Source organism: Solanum verrucosum, unplaced genomic scaffold (assembly GCF_900185275.1).
Source record: "Solanum verrucosum unplaced genomic scaffold, falcon-dt-bn FXZP01000281.1, whole genome shotgun sequence".
NCBI lineage: Eukaryota > Viridiplantae > Streptophyta > Magnoliopsida > Solanales > Solanaceae > Solanum > Solanum verrucosum.
The window spans coordinates 1,824,291-1,842,900 of NW_026020554.1; the positions used below are offsets into that span (position 1 = coordinate 1,824,291).

The 18,610-nt window shown below is 31.8% G+C and overlaps 2 protein-coding genes, 1 non-coding gene and 1 pseudogene across 5 annotated transcripts; 1 reads left to right on the forward strand and 3 right to left on the reverse strand.

Annotated features, from left to right (window-relative positions):
• Positions 1 to 1,794: 1,794 nt before the first annotated feature.
• LOC125810147 (probable WRKY transcription factor 30) lies at positions 1,795 to 3,298 on the reverse strand. Its single transcript, XM_049489668.1, has 3 exons — positions 3,023 to 3,298; positions 2,796 to 2,924; positions 1,795 to 2,322 (listed from the first exon to the last, which is right to left on the reverse strand). The coding sequence occupies exons 1-3, from the start codon at positions 3,247 to 3,249 to the stop codon at positions 1,806 to 1,808; spliced, it is 873 nt and encodes a 290-aa protein (XP_049345625.1). The 5' UTR covers positions 3,250 to 3,298; the 3' UTR covers positions 1,795 to 1,805.
• A 6,248-nt stretch (positions 3,299 to 9,546) lies between these two features.
• On the reverse strand, positions 9,547 to 14,409 carry LOC125810094 (rhodanese-like domain-containing protein 4, chloroplastic). Of its 2 annotated transcripts, XM_049489614.1 has the most exons (9): positions 13,736 to 14,409; positions 12,931 to 13,033; positions 12,765 to 12,848; positions 11,990 to 12,064; positions 11,834 to 11,908; positions 10,846 to 10,926; positions 10,562 to 10,705; positions 10,151 to 10,339; positions 9,547 to 9,787 (listed from the first exon to the last, which is right to left on the reverse strand). In XM_049489614.1, exons 1-9 carry the CDS (start codon positions 14,374 to 14,376, stop codon positions 9,740 to 9,742), a joined length of 1,440 nt encoding a protein of 479 aa, XP_049345571.1. In that variant the 5' UTR covers positions 14,377 to 14,409; the 3' UTR covers positions 9,547 to 9,739. The 2 variants fall into 2 exon arrangements, with proteins under 2 accessions (XP_049345571.1, XP_049345572.1); XM_049489615.1 differs by lacking the exon at positions 10,151 to 10,339 and having other exon boundaries at positions 9,594 to 9,787.
• Positions 14,410 to 15,313: 904 nt separating this feature from the next.
• Positions 15,314 to 15,527, forward strand: LOC125810195 (small nucleolar RNA U3). The gene has a single exon (XR_007441852.1). It is a non-coding gene; the product is annotated as a small nucleolar RNA U3 (small nucleolar RNA).
• A 559-nt stretch (positions 15,528 to 16,086) lies between these two features.
• LOC125810095 (hydroquinone glucosyltransferase-like) lies at positions 16,087 to 18,005 on the reverse strand (annotated as a pseudogene). The gene is made up of 2 exons (XR_007441845.1): positions 17,474 to 18,005; positions 16,087 to 16,987 (listed from the first exon to the last, which is right to left on the reverse strand). The product of XR_007441845.1 is annotated as a hydroquinone glucosyltransferase-like (transcript).
• Positions 18,006 to 18,610: the final 605 nt, after the last annotated feature.

The window sequence follows — 18,610 nt, forward strand, 5'->3', positions numbered from 1 at the left end:
TTTTTCAATATAATGGCGCTAAATGTCAAAAGGAAAAGAAATTTCGGCCAGTAAATATATTAATCAATCAGAAAAAAATTAAAAGAAAAAAGAAAAAAAATCGGCAAATACTATAACAATCAATCAATAAAAAAAAACTTGGATCAACTTGAATTGACTCAAATTAAAGAAAAAAAGGATATCAATCTATTATTAGGCTTCCCAAGGCAACTTAATTAACTAGTTTCTGAATCAAAATTTTAATTTGTTACATGACCTTATATATTTTAGACAAATCTTAGAGCCACTTGACATTATTTTATTTTTTATCGTTTGTTACAAGTGGTGTCAAAATTTATGGTAAAGTACATTGCCAAAAAAAGGAGTAATATCCCTAGATAGTCACCCATGTTTGGGAAATTACCTAGTAATATCACTTATGTTTGTTTTAGGACTATAATATCACCCAACTTTATATATTTTCCTCAAAATATACTTGACACAAAAAAAACATCATCTTTCCTAATGGGATGCCATGTCACATTATTCTTTTTTTATTATTAACAATTTTTTAAAATTTATTTAGACAACCCATATATGATACTCAGTAAAAAAAAAAATTACATAGCGCCAAAATTTTCTACCCTAGTTTTGGGGGATTCGGAGGCAAATCCAAATATGAATAATTGTCTATTAGTGTCGTGAATTAATAATTTAGAATTTTCAGTAGACATATATAAAAACTTCAGTTAAAAAATAATTCATCTGACTTTCGAGATTTAAATTTCTTTATCAAAATTAAAAGAGAAAATAAATAAATATATATATATATCATTGAAAATTAAAAGGAAAAGTTTTATAGAGGGGAGGAGAAAATCATTGTAGCTCTATGTGGGAGCATGGACGGAGCTAAGACTTTGATTATGAATTCGATCAAACTTAATAATTTTAATTCAAATTTTAATTTTATAATTAAAATTCATTAAATATATATAAATTATTAAATTTTTAAGTTTAATATTTTGAAAAATAAAATAAAATTATGATTCGGATATGTGATTGAGAATAAAGTGTGTCTATGTGTGTTTTATGTTTTTGTGGCATAAAGTTTATTTTAATTAATCTGATCTGGACGTAAACATGGATAATTGTAACAGATATTAGTAAAAGAATTTCCATATAGGTGAAGACAAAAATAAAATATATATAATTTGTATTAGGTAGTTTGTTTTTATACACGTAGCATTTATAGCCGGATACTTACAAAGTCTCAATTAGGTTAATACAAAAATAATTAATTATCTTAATCCAGATAATTTTAGCTATATATTTTTAAAAAATTGGATTTGCCTCTGAATCCCCCAGAAGGTTCAAAATTTTGGCGTTGTAATTTTTTTTTACTGGGTATAATATATGGGTTGTCTAAATAAAATTTAAAAAATTGTTAATAATAAAAAAAGAATAATGTGATATGGCATCCCATTAGGAGAGAGATGATATTTTTTTTCGTGCCAAGTATATTTTGAGAAAAATATGTAAAGTTGGATAATATTGTAGTCCTAAAACAAACATAAGTGATATTATTAGGTAATTTTTCAAACATAAATGACTATCTAGGGAAATTACTCCAAAAAAAAGTTCTTTTATAATTGGCACAGGAGAAAAAACAAAATAGTACAAAAAGTAGACTTTTCCAAAGAGTTGGCTCTCAAGTTAGTGTCGATCAAAAAAACACTCGATATGACCCAATTCTAGGTCAGAGGTTCAAATCCTAGATGTGACTCTTTGGCATCTTATGAATTCCTGACGTTGTTACTACTCTTAAATTAGTTGAAATATTCAGAAATGTCGATCATCAAGTTAGGATCATGAACATCAAGTTGATCATCCACTGATGAATCCCAGTCTCTGCAAAAAGGCGATTCAATTATTGAAGTTGGCGTTGAGCTAAACACAATACGATCCGATTCTGAGCTCTGAAAAATCTTGTCCATCTCAAACTCCTCTTCTTGATTTGGCAACAATGACAAGTACATGGATTCTGATGTAAATGGCTCTATTGAATTGGCAAAAAATTGGGCATTTTGACTTTCACATTTTGGTGGAGTGAAAGGAACATTTTCTTCTTTGATAGTATTCAACTTTTCAACTCTTTGTTTCTTTATTTGACACTGATTTGGCTTTTGGTTTTCATATGAAAGGAATATTGATGATTGTGAGGTTTTGCAACTATGCATTCCTTTATATGTCACTTCAAAGACTAAAGGGTCTTCTTTTGATTTTTGAACTTGTTTTGTTGCAAAACAGCCTTTTGTATTCCTGTGAGTGCACCTATAATAAGCCCTGCAATTTCAAATGTAACTTTCATCTTAGATACAAATCCAGATGATTCAATGCACTAAGTTTCCGCTATTTACATAGTTCCTAATCACATGGCAATAACTTTATCAGTTACGTCAGACTGCCCTTCTCCCAAGTAAATACTTAGAACAAATCTTAATTTTATTCAAGAAACAAATTTGTTCTTGTTCAATAAGCAAACATACTTCAAGTATCTAATAGAGTAATAGGTTTGTCTAAATGGAAATAGAAGTGTAACTACTTTAGTGGGTTGTCTATATTTTTGGACACCCTTCAAGCCCAAAAGTTGAATTGTTGTGAATTTAATGACATTTTTGCATTGAATATTCTTTAACTTCAAAACTATCAACTAGCAAACAAAAGTGAAAAGGGGTGGTTGTCATAATATGAAAATAGTTTAACAACCAAAAAAAGAAAGGAAAAAAAAGAAAAAGAAGAAAAGGAGTTTCTTTTACCTTGGATTAATAGCTCCTAAAATGTTTTTCTGCCCATATTTTCTCCAACTATAACCATCATCATGATTAAAACTTTCAAGCTCTGTCCCATATACTTTAACTTGTTTGCTCCATTGCTGCATTTTCTTTCTACAAATCCAACCAAAAAAAAAATTAGAAAAAATTCCAATACCTCAATTTCAAGAAACCATAGAAAATGATTTAATTGAGGACTAAAATTAATTCACCTTTTCTTATTTTGGCCTTGATCCCTCAAAGGAAAAGGATCATTTGTTCCATTAAGAACTTCACAATTCAAAATTGACAATGATTTGTCTAGAGAGGAAAGTATTTTCTCAAGAAGTAAATCACATTCCTTTGGTGAAGCCAGAGGATCAAACTGGTTTACAAACTCTTTCCCTTGAGTAAGCTCAGTAATTAGACTTTCTTTATCCCAAGCTTTAACTTTCTCCATTTGGGGAGCAATCTTTAGTGACAAAATAGCAAAAAGATTCAATCTTTAGTGACAAAATGTAAAAAGATTTAAACTTCAATGACAAAAGAGCAAAAACATTCAATCTTCAGTGACAAAAGACCAAAAAGATTCAATCTTTAGTGACAAAAATGCATAAAAGATTCAATCTTGAATGACAAAAGAGCAAGAATATTCAATCCTCAATGACAAAAATGCAAAAGAGAATCAATTTTTTTGTGAATTGGAAAGAGTTGAGCCAAAGCACTAAATGGGATGTTTCAAAACAAGAAAACAAGTTTAAAAATGAGTATTTAAAATCACTGAAAACTATATATAAAGATGACAAATTGATCACTAAATTTTTTCAAGAAATAAGGACTAAAGAGAGAAAGTGAAGGTGCTATGTAACTACTAAGAGGTTTCTTTATGAATTGCAAAACCAGTAAGAAAGGATAGGGGGGATATAAAGGAGGAAAATATGTGGAAAGTGGGAAAGTAGAATTTGTAATGTGAACAAAGATTTCAAGAATAATTCAAGAAAATTTCTAATGTGGGCCAATTTTTTGGCCACCACCATCAATTACATTTAACTTTCACTTTTTTTTCTTCCAATTTTGTCTTTCTATTTGTCCCTTGATTGATTAGTATGTCCATTTTATTTTATTTTATCATTAATTGTTGTTAGAAGTACTACTAAAATTTTATGGCCTTTATATTTGCTACCTGCCAAAATTTTTTTGAACAGCTAATTGAGTTGTGTTTATTGATCTAAATGACTAGTAGAATGTTATAAAAGATCTATGTTATTATGTCATACCTTATGTCATACCTAGAATGTCCTTTTAAATGGACTTTACTTAGATCTTATCAGAAAGAATTGAGACTAAATCCAAAACCATAAGGTTGCAAATTGACTAATTTAAACTTCTTATTTTATTTCTAATGAGATAAGTTATATAGTCCTATAAGTATCTATGACTTATTTAGATTATATAAATTTCAATAGATTTTCCTTCCTTCTTAAACCTCATATCCAATCGGGAGCAATTTTTATAAAAGAATATTACTAAATTTATTGGTTTCTTTCATAATTGTGCGAAGCAGATCCCATTCACTAGTTATAAATTATTCCCTCCTTTTTAATTTCTTAGTCTAGTTTTTATTTGATACAGAGTTTAAGAAAGTACAAAAGACTTTTAAATCTTGTGGCCTTAAACTAAAGATACATCAAATGTACCAAAATATTATTTATTCTTGTAGTCTTAAACATATCATGTGAAAAGTTAAAATTAAAAAATTATCAAAAGGGGAAAAGACATTCTTTTTGAAGCATATTAAAAAGAACAATAGGACAAACAAATTGAAATGGAGAAAATATTTTCAAAGAGTCTCTTCAAGAGAAAAGGATGATTAAAACTTATAGTGCTTATTTGTTAGTAAGATGAAATTTTATGATGTCAAAAAATGTTGGCAAAAATAGAAAACACATAGAAATGAGGTGGAGAATGTATTATTTAAGTGAAGAAAAGGAATAGGAAGAAAGGAACACTCTTCACACATGGTTCCACGTTGTTGCCTTTGACAAAGGGAAGAGTGATATGACGTTGATGATAGGTTAGTGTATAATCTTGTTACTTATTTTTTTGATATTTGATAAATATGTTAAAACAATATTATTTCAAAAATATTTAATATAATTTTAATAAATACGATGAATATTAACGGAGGAGGATGTGTCCAAGAGTATAGGGGGATGGGGACCGGGGAACAAGGACAAGGGAAGGCTAGTGTGGAATGGGCTGGATGTAGATTGTTGGGATGAAAAAAAAGAAATCAACATGAAGTGTGATTTATAAAACTTATTTTTTTAACACTTTGTTGGAGAAAATATATTGATCAATTAAATATGAGAAAACTTTAAAAACAAACACCTTGTAAAAGATAAAACAAAATGGTGTTAAATTATTATTTTTGGACTCCTTTTTTTTTTTTTAAATGAAAGTCTTTAAATTTTGACTCTAATACTAATCACACAAATTTTTCTTAACAAAGGAAAAACTCTTTTTCTTTTTCAATTCTCTCTTGAAAATTGAAATGACGGCACCTCACCCAAACTAGAGTCGTCAATATGGGCTAGGCCCGTTAGATCGATCTGGCCTAACCCGTGATTTAATAGAGATGGACAACGATTTTTGGAGCCCATTTAAGAAAAGGGCTTTTTAGCCCGGCCTGAATAAGTCTGTCGATTTTTGTGGGGTTTGAGAAATATGGATAGGGCCAGCCCGTAGGCCAAATAAAAATAAAATAGAGTATTAAAAATAACAAGAGTCTAAACTCATAATCTGTTTAAAGTTTGAAATATTATAATTTAAATACAAACAATGTTTATAAAATATGTACTACATAAAAAAAATTCCCTAAAATTTCTAGGAAATCACTACATAGGCCATAGCCTATGGAATATTGTCAAAGCTTTTGTGTTTTATTATAATCATTGGAAAACAATTATTTTGATATTTATATTTAGCTATTTATGCTTTTACTTGAAATCAAACTTAATAAATATTATAAAAATAATTTTATTTGTGTATTTGATTAACAAGTAGTAACATTAACACCATGTAATATTGTCTTGTCGATATTTATAATAATATTTTTAAATTATAATTTAATTTAAAAAATATATAAAATATATATTTTTAAGAAAAAAAGGGTTGGCCCGGCAAAGCCGTAGCCCACGTACTTGTGGGCTGGGCCAACCATTTTCTTGCCCACTCAAAAAATGGGCTAGCCCGGCCTGACCCGTTAAATTTCAAAATCTGTATGGATTAGCCCGGATGGGTAGGTCAACCCATATTGACAGCTCTAACTAAAACCCTCGCATAATGTAAAAATATAAATTAAATAATACGAAAAAAATAATTAATAAAAATAATAAAACTTTCGTATAATTTAAACATTTAACTGACTATTTTATATTAATGGAGGAAATTCGTCTATCATATTCCCCTATATTAAGTCATTTAAAATGCTTATAAACATAAGTTGGTACAAAAAAATATGAGTTTGGGTCCAAAAAAAACTTTTTCATCAATGTAATAAGGAAATTGTCAAAAATCTAAAAAATGATGTAGGTGACATTTATCAACAGAGCATTAGAATTTAAAGGAAATATATACTGATTTTTTAATTGTTTCCTAGAAGTTGCACCCAAGGTCATGAAACACTCCCTCTATTCACTTGTACATTATTTTGAAAATATATATTTTTTTTATTTGTCATTTTTAATATATACTAAAAAAATCTATTTAATTCTTAGTAGTATTTACGTATTCTCTAATTCATTTTTCAAGATTCTAGACTATACATCAATGAGTATAAATATTATGATTAAATACACATATTGATAATTATTTCATAAAAAGCATACAAATTATAAAATAAACAAGTAAAAGTGAACAAAACTGATAATTTCTGCTCATGTATAGCACATCACTCGAGATCACTTGAGGACAAAATATAATTCCCAAAAGTCTCATCACTTAAATGCAGAAAATAATTCATTCGTTATACACACTGTTTATCAAAAGAAATTTAAATCAATTATAAAAGGTCTTGCTAACCACGTTTCTCATTTATGAAACAATGAGATCCTCATATGTCCAATTCAACATATAGTCATTCTAACTTGTTTCATTTAGTTTTATATTGTCAACATGAATATGAAATAGGAAACAAATAATACTCACTCCGTTTTAATCTATGAGTCACCTTTTAAATTTTGAAATTTAAATAAGTTTATTTTTGAAAAAATCTTTTTGGCCAGAAAATTTGGCTAGAATGGTAGAATAACATATTTCACACTTTTTATTTTACCTTTTTGAACATTTTTACCCTTTTAACTTTCATACATTTTAATTAAAAAATGGAAAAAAGAACAGTTTATTTTAAAATAAAAAGGATATTATAGACTTTTTAATTTTCTGGCCAATTTTTGGCCATTTAACATTATCCTTTATTTTTAATCATAATTTTTCATGCATCTTTTAAATAATTTGAATTATCAATTAGTGTGACTTGGGATAATTGCACGGAAGTTTCAAAAAAAATCATCAATTTCTCACATTTTCTGTGACATTTTTTTTTTTTTATCTCCTCCATCCCCATCCCCCTAAAAAGATAGCTTTTTATTTATTTTCTTTCTTTATTGTTACTTGTTCAGTATTAATTTGACACATTTTTTAAATAAATAAATAAAATAGAATGACAATTTTATTATATCACTTATTGAATATAATAACTTCAATGCATTGAAAGAGGACTTTAGTTAATAATAAAAATAAACTAGAAATTAAGTGATAAATTTCAAAATAACCCACGACACTATAATTTCTGTCATAGCCTTTATCCTTCGGATATAAGCACTTTGTGTGCACCCAGATTAACAAACATTTCAGCTTTTATCCTATAAAATAAATAATAATTCCATTTATTTCAAAGGTTAGAAATCACGAGGAAGATTCCACTTGATTGGTTCACTTTATCCTATTATTCTCATGTCACCTTTTCACCTAAATTAAAGGGGATATATGGAATAAATGGAGTTCTTGCGTTCTTTCTTATAATTTATTCATAAAAAAGGGTCTAGCTCATCGGCGAGCCCTAAAATTGCCATCATATTTCACTTAGACATATTAATTATGTGATATTTATTTTAGACACTTTATATAAGGTTATGTTATGTCATTTTGACACTTTTTACTTATAGAGGCGGAAAAAATTTAGTCCATCATAGTGGCAAATTAATTGTACTTCCAATTAGGATGTCGTTAGTCGGTTCGATTCGATTTTAAATATTATTAATTTAATTTATTAATTTATAGTTTGTAAACACGTTAAATTGATTAATAACTAAATCAATAAGATATTTCTTATCGAATTTTGATTAATTAGTTTTGGTTTTTAATGATTTGGCTTTCAATTTAACCGATAAAAAAATGCTCATATAATCATAGAAATGATAACAAGAATATAAGTGCAACACAAAAATACACTTATCTCTTTTGGTTAAGACATAATTGTTCGAATTCCTTCTAAAGTCTCATACAAAAAATTACGAAAACAACATTGAGTGTCTGTCATTTTTCACAATCAAAACTAAACTGAGAAAAGAGAAGGTAATACTATTTTGTGTCAAAAAGAAAAAATGTGACATAATAGAGAAGTAAAGAGTCTAATATGTGTTGCATACGGCGGAAAGTAATACTAAAATTTAAGAAATAGCATTGGTATTCACTATAATTTTGGTTATTGATTTAACCATTAACCAAAATTATAAAACCAATCAACCCATTAAAAAAATTTACAAATTCGTTTAAAAATCGTTAACCCAATAATCTAATACTAATAAACTAATAGTATTTTTTAATTTGATTTATTGGTTAAGTCGATTTTTACGTACCCCTACTCCCAATTGTATCTCAAATTAGTTTTTAATGCCCTTTGCATAGTCAAATATTTTATTAAGAGGTTCAAAATATGAAAAAGTAAAAAAAAAAATTGAGAGAGGTTCAACATTTATTTTATATATATAATTTTTTTTTAAAAAAAACATGTATAAAAGGGTAAATATTTTCAGAAAAAAATTCGAATGAACTCCTTTGATCCTACTTGCCACCACCCCTTCTCCACCCTCTCTATTTTTTTTTTACAGATTCTAGATAACTAAATTTATTAGTCTAACGATCTTTTTATGTTACATAAGGTGTTTCATTATTTGTACTAGGGTGTGCAAATTTCAATTTAACTGATAAATAAAAAATCAAAACAAATATTAGTGTCAGGTTATTGATTTAACAATTTTCTAATTGTTTCTTTAATCTACCTATCGCAAAAGGATCTGCACATTTTTATCCTTAATTAATTATATATAAAAGTGACTTTAGAATTAATAACCCTATGTTAAACAATTCCTATTTCCGTTTACTTAGTTTCGTTAATTGGACTATAGTGCGTTATATACACATATGCAAAAAATAAACTAGTTTAAGGTTTAGAGTTTTGTATAAAGGAGTGTGGTGAAATGACAGAGAGTTTTCCGTTCTAAACCAAAGGTGTTAGGTCAAAACCTTAGGAATGGAGAATTCAATTGGGAACACACTTTGAACCCTTTAGTGGACTTATGTGACATGGATCTAAATTAGTCAGGTGAGTAAACTTCAGATGTTTGAGGGATTAAAAGAAATTCAATGTTTAATGATTCTAATGTTTTTCATTCCTATTAATATATTGCTATGGTTTTGCTTAGAAGTGATTGTATTGCTTAAGTCACACAAAGCTTCTACACCATATCTATCTACAAAACATGATGACATTCATCAATAAATTACAAAGAATGGAAATATTGTTACAAACTTTCCTTCAATTTTTTACAAAAATTGGCAATTGTGGAGCTGATACACCTTGGATATGGAAATCTGCAAGTCCAACATTATGCTTGCGCAGGCATTGGTGAAGTCGGAGGCTTGAGATCAGGATACTGCAACCATAAATAAAGAAATGATTTAACTTATATATACTAACAGTATAAACTTTTTTTACATTATCAGTGTACGTTTTATCGTGTTGCAGCAGGTAGCCTGCTTAGTTTTTAGGTCGTTACTCCCAACTTTAATGAACGGTTACATGAAGTTATCTTTTAGATGACCAGTGTACAGATGTTAATATGAATGAGATGACAACAGCACGGGATGTGGATGTCCCAGAGACAAATCACAAGTAATTGAATTAGTCCATTCAGCAATATAATACCACAATCTCAGAATTTAAACGAGGATCATTCTCGATTGATCCTGATATAGTGAAATGATGGGACCAACTATTGCGATAAAGAGAAACTTACATTGGGATATGGAGAAAGTGACCTTGTAATTCCAGTTAGTGCTTCTGCTGTTACTTCTGGTTTTGGAGCTGAACTGATTTCTGGAGTAGACTCGGCAGATACTTCTACCTTGGAAACTGTTTCAGCTTTCTCCACACTGCCACTAGGTTGTGAAGGTATCGGTGACGTTGGAGGCTTGAGATCAGGATACTGCATCAACACATTAGAAAGAGATGATGGCTCGGTGTGAACAACTAACATTCTTTTGCTATGAGCCTTGAAGTGGATCGTATAACGTAGATAGGTCTAGGCATGAGGTTTATACGGTGAAGGTTGGTAAGGACGAGCTAGTGACTCGTGTTATGGACAGGCCACTACACAAATCATAATGAAATGATCAAACTAACTATTCAGGATGAAAAGGAAACTTACATTAGGATATGGTGAAAGTGTCTCGACGGATGCTTCTACTTTAGATGATGCAGCATCCACCTCGGGAACTGATTCACTTGTCTCTGCAGATTCAGGCAGATTTTTTCTAGCCACTGGAACAGGAAGAAGAGCCAGCCCTATTTGCTGAAGTTTCAAGGTGAGAGGCTTAGTTACATGATTAATGAAACTGTGACTATGAAGTATATGTCTTGTCGAAAGCGTTACAGTTCTCTGATATGGCAAGCAAAACACTTTAGTAAGTTCTGAACGTATGAGCACATTACCTTAATGTCACCTACAAGCTCCTTTGGAGCAATCTCTTTGGTGAGGAATTCATCAACTTGTTGCAGACTTTGCTTTCTGTCCTGGAAAGTGAAAATGTCCAACATATTAGTGGACCTCTCAAGTTCAAAAAGTTTCTACAGTGATCAGTATCAATGCTAAGTAACTTGTGGAAACCATAGAGGCCAGTCTCTAGTAAAATTGGATTCACCTTCTATCATAAAACAAAGCAGTTTTAGAAGTAAAATTAATAAATCAAATCTTTCATGGAAGTTACGGAGGTCACAAATTAGGGTGGTAGGTTAGTAGGTAGTTGAGTGTCATCTCGTTATCTAGCGAGATAGGCTTCTCCTTGCATACCGGTAGTATTAGCACCATTCTTGTTGTTTCTTGTCACTCAATTTCTATTACTACGTGTAGTTTATTGTGTTTTGGCTGTCATTTTATTTTGTTGTGGCTACCTGCTACTGTTCCTTTTCTCTGTATGTTTTAGAATACTTCCCCTATTATTTGCGATGTCTTCATTAATTCTGTTTTCTCCTTTGAAATCTGCTTTGATATGTGTTACCTGAGCCGCTTCTTTTTTCTCTTTTTATATCTGCTTTGATATGTGTTACCTGGCTTAGGGTCTTTTGGAAACGGCCTCTTTACCACCACGAGGTAGGGGTAAGGTCTACGTACACTCCACCCTACCCAGACCCCATCCATGGGATTTTACTGGGTATGTCGTTGTTGCTGTTGTTGATATTTCTTTTACATGTTATAATTTGAGCCTTCAAGTGGTCTTCAGAATACACAATTTTAGATTCAAGATCTTATTACAGTTGAAGGATATATTTGTTACTGAAAAAAGGATAAGAAACTCATCAGGTAAAAGAAATGAGCAATGCAAGATAGATGAGTGCAGGTAATGGCCAGTTCGGCAGGACTACATTTCTGACATCCCTTTCGAGGCAAGAAAAGGATACATTGTAAATGGTGCTGACGTACCTCTGCAAATAGAAGTTTTGTGCTGACTAGTTGGATAAGTCCAGCTGAACCTAACAGTTGAAGTAATGTTTCCGCCTGATAAAAAGGACCAATGGTGAGCTTTCTAACAAATTGTGCTCAATATAATGTTCAAGATAAGATATATTGGAGCCTGACCTCTGAGAACACCAAGAGTCCAAACGCAGCAGCTGCGGCAACACCCAAACCTACAGCGACAGAATCAGAACTGTCCTGCATATCCACATTCCACCAAAGTTATCTCAGTTAAGTCAAAATGTTACGCCAATAGTAGCAGTAGACTAGTAGTTTTCACCATATAGCCAAATGGATTTTGATAAAATGCAAGTTGAGTAGTCTCTTAAATAAAAATGTGAAATATCACTTATATCTATCATTTGTTTTAAAGGGATGTTAGGTGTTACCTGTATCTGTCATCACAAAACCATTCACCTAGGAATTGTTATATAAGGATTGAGGAGTTAAAGTGCAGAAAATCTACAAAACAGAAATGTACAACTGTTCCTTGCATTTTAAAATAGAAAAAGAAAATCTTGATTTGTCCACTCCTACTATATGGTAGGACTTCTATAGAAAACCATAGCTAAGAGGCCGGGTTATAGTCAATACGACCATGAACTTTTGGCATTTTTTGTGCAATTAGGAAAAACAGAAGTTGTATGCATTGAAAATCCCAGGAAGTGAGATATCAACTCATTAAATTCTGCCGTGACATCCTAAATCAACGTCACTCCTATTGCATGCATATTTACCATGCCTTTTCCTTCGATGAGTTTATAGACTACAAACATTACATTTTACCAATTTGCAGTTGCAGAAACCCCATAAACTTCTTGGACTCAAATGGCATAACCATATCTGTATTTGGGAGGTCAAATGCAAAGTAACAGTGCTTTAAGAGAGAAAAACATACCCCAAAAAGACCATCAAGAGCATCAGACAGGCCCAGATCAAGACTAAATGTTTTCTTAGGAAGTATCCAAGGGAGGCCACTATTCTGCAGAAATTGGAATTCAGTATGCTTCACGCCACCAACATTCTAGGAAATTCAGAAAGATAACAATATTTTTGAGTATAACCTTCCATCCTCGGGGACCTTCAGCACCATCTTTAATTGCATATGCAGATTTAAAACCATTTGCTGTGACAAGCTCTGCAACCAGTTCAGAGTTTCCATCAAATCTGGCTTCATTACAATCCAGAAAGAAAAAGGATTAGAGTTAATTTGTTCAACTAGTTGGCCGATACAAGCATATTTGTGGAGGCTATTTTTGTAAACAAATTATTTTTTTTAGAAATTATGCAATGCATGTTATTTTTAATATACCACACTAAACACTACATAAGAAATAATCTCAGTAAAACTAATGCAAGCATAACTAATACCAGCATTACTAATACACCATCACTATCCTTATACACTCTACCAAACGACCCCTGATTGGTTAAAGAATGTAAGCACGTGATTCTTTGTCTAGTTCAGTTTAAGGGACAATATGCGCCAGGTTTCACTAAGATTCCAAAAAGATAAACATATGTTGAAGTGTGCGACCATCTCATCTAAAAACCTAAACGGTTAGAATGATCACACCTTTAGTTACTTAATTACATCTTCAACACGCCCCTTCACGTGCGGGTGTTACTCTCTTTCTTAGACCAAATTCCTTGTCTTTCATTTTTTTTTTTTTTTTTTTTTTGATAATGGGTATAGTGAGACTTGAACAAAGGACCTCTTTTTGCTATGAAACCATGTTGAAGTGTGTGATCACTCTAACTAAAAGTTTAAGTTGTCAGAGAGCACACACTTTTATTTACTTAATTATGCCTTCAAAAACACAAAACTCTATGTACACAATCAACATTAGAATAATTTTGAAATCTTACTTGTCTAGAATGAACAATGTGGTATTCTCTGGCTCCTTAAACTTCAAAGCTAGCTTATTCAAGAACCCTGTCTTATCTTCACCTTTATATACAATTGTAACTGGCTTCTTCTTGAAACCACTTATATCTGGACTCCCCTCTTGCTTCAATTCAACAGTGGCTCTTATATCAACTAACTCTGAACTCACATCATCTGCCAATTTTGCATAAGCTTTCTTAGCAGACTCAACACCCCAAGATGGCTTAGGCATTTTACCAAACACCTGAGACACAATAAATGGTAAACCCAAAACAGCAAAACCACCAGCTATAACTAAAGGATTATCTGATACGAAATCGGTTAAGGTTTCAACAAATGCATTTGCATCAAAATCATTAGTACTAGTACTAGTAGTTGATTGCTGAAGTGCTTCCTCGTATGTCAATGCTTTAGCTAAACCTGTAGTGAAAACAGAGGAAAGTAAAACTAAACCCCCTTGAACATTTCTTGATATACCCTCTACTGATCTTGACAAGTTGGTGCTAAAATTGGATGAATTTTGAAGGTTCTTGAATTGGAAAGATGGGATTTTTTTGGGTTCATTTCTTCTATCAGAAAAAACTGAAACAGGGTTTAATCTTGCTGCATTGAGAGCCTCCATAGCAAGAGGACTTTTTTTTGAAATTTTAGCAAAATCTTGATATCCCCTAGTGAAAAGTTGTAGATATGTGGAAGGATCATGGGGCTGATGATTAAGTGGGCCAATTTTGTAGATGAATAGCTTTTTTTGTGTGTGTGATTTGGCATTTTTGAGTGGCCAAGAATTGCCAAAGGAAATCTTTTATGGAACTCTACATTTTTCAGTGCTACCCACTTCAACTTTTGCTTCATTTGCAGTACACTGTACTTTTATTGCTGACACAGAATGAGCTTCCTCATTGGCTTAAGTTAAGCAACAGAAAATGTTTTTTCTTGAGAATGTGTCTAAAAATTTGTTGTCCGGTGAAAAATATTTACCATCAAACTCAGTGTAAGTGTAGTGTCCGGGCTATCTTGCGAGTACCTTGACTAATATCTAGGAATATTTATCACCTCCCATCGAGCAACAAGTACCAAGCAGAAACCAAAATGAAAAATACAGGCATCATAGGAGAAAAAATATTGTTCTGTTGGGCGTTTTATCAAACAGCTGGTCTGCAGTTTCGACAACTCATTTAACACAAACTTTCTTCCCTCTCAAATCTTTTCATCATGAAGGACGCATCAAAATATTAATTAAAAGAAAGATACGAGTAAAACAAAAAATTAGGGGAGTCAACCTATTGCATATATACATAAAATTAAATTATTAACTATATAGGATAATTTTTCGACAAAAATATGGATTTGCAAAGAGAAAATAAAAGTGCAATTTTTACGGTACAACATTTAAGAGTTGAATTCAAATAAAGATTTTTCTCTTATTTAATTTTGTGCTTAGTTTTCTCCATGGGCGCAAATTAATTCTTTAAAAACAACTATGCTGTCCGTTTATCCCACATCGGTTAGACACTGCAGTGAGGAACTGTTCTTAATGTTGAGTATGGAGATATAATATCACGACCTTACTTGAACAGGATCTGTTCTATAGGCTCGTACCACTGTATTCTTGATTTCTAAGGAGACAGGAAACCAAGTCTGGTTGATGAGATGTGGCCATTAGACTAGAGCGTGATTAGCAATCTTCGTGGCTCAATGGGTCATGGAGCTGTAGAGGATCGTTCTCAGCTCCAACTATGGTGCTGGGATGGTCTAATGGCTGTCTGACAGACTCTCAACTCTTTTTTCCCCTTGATTGTGTCTATTTGTAGACATTTTGCCTTGTGTGAAATTGCCATAGATGACTGTTCAATCAATGACACTATAATGTATTGTCAAGGTTTTATCAACTAGGATTTAGGAGTAGTCATTTAAAAAAAAAAAGTTAAACATAAAGTTTATAAGTTAAATGTTGTTTTATACCACATACATATAGGGCTAGTTTGGTGCGACGGATAAATGATAATTTATTTTGAGATTAATTTTAGGATGAACTTATTTCGTGTTTAAATGGAATAAAACTGTGAGATAATTTATTTCGAAATTGTAGTGTTATTTTCATTCACATTGAGGGTAGAATAACAATTTCGGGATAAATTTTAAGATGAACTTATCTCATGTTTGGTTGGGATAAAATCGCGAGATAACTTATCCCATGGGATAGTTCTTTTGATTTCAACTTACATATACTCATATAATAGAAAATTATGACTTCAGTTTTCCAACAAATGTCTCAAGAACTAGAACTAAAACACTCGTAATAATTTAGGGATAATATAATCAGTGATCTAATTAATCATGTGACACATTTTTTCAACTCAAAAGCAAGTTCATCTAGTGCTTTAGTTGAAGAGCCATCTTCACTCAACACCTTTTTTGCTGCATCTTTTAGCTCTTTCATTCTAATACACACTTCTTTTCCCTCTTCACCTTCCATCAATTCTTTCACCACTTCACTAATTTCCGATCGCCCAACGATACCATTGTCACGAATTTTCGGCCTTAGGCAACTTTTAAATCCTCAGTTAACATCACCGCGTTCGTTCTTTGTTCTGCAAAGAGAGGCCAAGCAATAAGTGGAACGCCACAAACCACACTCTCCAGAATCGAGTTCCACCCACAATGAGTCAGAAATCCACCAACCGACACATGGCTAAGAACTTGAACTTGTGGTGCCCAATTAGGCAACACAAGACCTAACCCTTTGGTTCTTTCGAAGAACCCAATAGGTAAAAAATCAAGAGGGTTAGTTGAATTTTGGTTATTGAAATAAGTGCCATTTGGAATTCTATCATTTGGACATCTAATTACCAATAAAAATCTTTGTCCACTCATTTCTAATCCTATTGCCAGTTCAATTATTTGTTCATGTGAGAGGGTCCCACCACTCCCAAATGAAATGTAGATTACTGATCCACGTGGCTGCTTATCAAGCCATGTCAAACATTGTGACACGTCATCATCAATTTTTTTATCCATTAATATAAGTGGTCCAATTGAGTAAATTTTTGGCTTATTGTTATATGCCTCTTGTAGATATTTAATTGTTTCAGGTTCCAAATCAATGAAGCTGTTTAAGATAATGCCATGAGCCATTTTGAACCTCTTAGTATGGTGAAGAACCCATTTGTATGCATCATCTTTTCTATTGTGAAGTGGGTCCGGAAGATCCTTCCCATGTATAGGTCTGCATCCTGCGGTCAAAGAGAGACTTGTTTAAATCTCGAAATACGAAATGTGTCATGTAAATTGTAACAGAGTATAATACTTACGAATATAAAAGCTAGCATGTTATGCCATTTCTATGGATTGGGCTTGCTGATTTTAGGCCCATCAGAAAAATGGCATGAATTATGAGCATTTTTCTCAAACGAAAATGACATAGATGAATCAAACTTAAAACAGATGACCTAAACGAGTCTTTCTCAAAGTTCGATGGTATATTTGAGCTTTTTCCCTAAAATAAATATTGTGTTTGATACTTCCTTCCTTTCCCTTTATATGATATTGTTTCACTAGACATAAAATCTTTTTTAAAAAAAAAGTTTTTTTATGACTAAAATGAAATAGAGTGAATATTAAAGAGTTATAAAAATACTGTTTTTTTCTATTAACAGGTTAAAAGGATGTATCATATCAAAACAACAAACTAAAATTAAAAATTTAGATTCGTCTCTGACCTGGAATACGAACAGGCTCTTGTAAATCTTTATACTCACAACAAACAATTTCATCAAGCTCCGGAAAAAACAAATCTAGAGACAACATCGTAGCCGTGGTAGTGTAGAACATATAAGGTGACACATTGAGCTCATTTGCTAAATCAAATGCATCAGTACCAAATAAATCAACCACAAAGGCCACTACTCTGTGAGATTCGACTACAGACTTAAAAACCTCACGTAGAGATGAAAGAGAACGAGTTATAGTAAGGGAAATACGCGTTTCCATAAGAACATCATCTGATAAATCATCGAAGTTAACAGGAGGGAGAAGGAGATAATTGATGCCTGAGGGAAGGGTGTTGAGGAAAGTGTTTTGAGATTTCGAGATGGGGCCATCAGTAGGGAGGATGAGTGTTATAGAGAAGTCGTGTTGTAAAATGAGTTGTTTGGCGAATTCAACGAGAGGGATTAAGTGACCCATGCCGGGTGTTGGTAGCATGACTATATGGGGATTTTGTGATTGTGCTAGGGTTTGAGTATTTGCCATTGTTGAAGAGATGAAGGAACTTGTAGTAATGAGAATATATATATAGACAAGACAAGTACGGTAGGGTGAGTTGTGTGAGGTTATTTTTCTCGATATTTTCTACTCTCATATTTTTATACTGATCATCTCCTTTTGTGGATGTAGGTTGGTTGACTGAACCAAGTTAAATGTTTGTGTCTTTAGATATATTTCTCGTTTGTGTTCTTACTCAGGGTCTATCCAAGTTTTGTCAACTTTCGCATGACACCTAATTATTTCGGTCATATCAATTAGCAGCCCTAAAAGGTATTAAAAAAAATAAATTCTCCAAATGAAAGACAATAAGACAATTGACAGAAGTTTTTTTGGCTAAATTATAGAAAAGACCTGTGGAACTTTGTCTTGTTGCTAAACAAAGAGGATGGGGTTTGTGCAATTCAAAAACATTATAAGAATCCTATGCCTTGGAATAAATAAGACCTACAGACACTACTAAAAAAAATACAAAAAAAGATAGACTCTCGGTCCAAAAAATCCAGGGAAAATCGTCCGTCAATTTATTTATTTTTAATAGAAAACCAACGGGTATCCGTCAGTTTTTTTTTATGTGTATTTTAATTTTTTAA

Bases quoted from the DNA above. Each gene is read 5' to 3' on its own strand.
- LOC125810147 (XM_049489668.1), bottom strand. From the start codon at position 3,249: ATGGAGAAAGTTAAAGCTTGGGATAAAGAAAGTCTAATTACTGAGCTT. The intron at 2,925-3,022 runs GTGAATTAATTT...TTGGATTTGTAG, and splicing joins CAAGGCCAAAATAAGAAAAG to AAAGAAAATGCAGCAATGGA. The intron at 2,323-2,795 runs GTAAAAGAAACT...TTGAAATTGCAG, and splicing joins TTAGGAGCTATTAATCCAAG to GGCTTATTATAGGTGCACTC.
- LOC125810094 (XM_049489614.1), bottom strand. From the start codon at position 14,376: ATGGAGGCTCTCAATGCAGCAAGATTAAACCCTGTTTCAGTTTTTTCT. The intron at 11,909-11,989 runs GTCAGGCTCCAA...CCTTTTTATCAG, and splicing joins GACTCTTGGTGTTCTCAGAG to GCGGAAACATTACTTCAACT. The intron at 10,706-10,845 runs GTAATGTGCTCA...TTGAAACTTCAG, and splicing joins AGCTTGTAGGTGACATTAAG to CAAATAGGGCTGGCTCTTCT.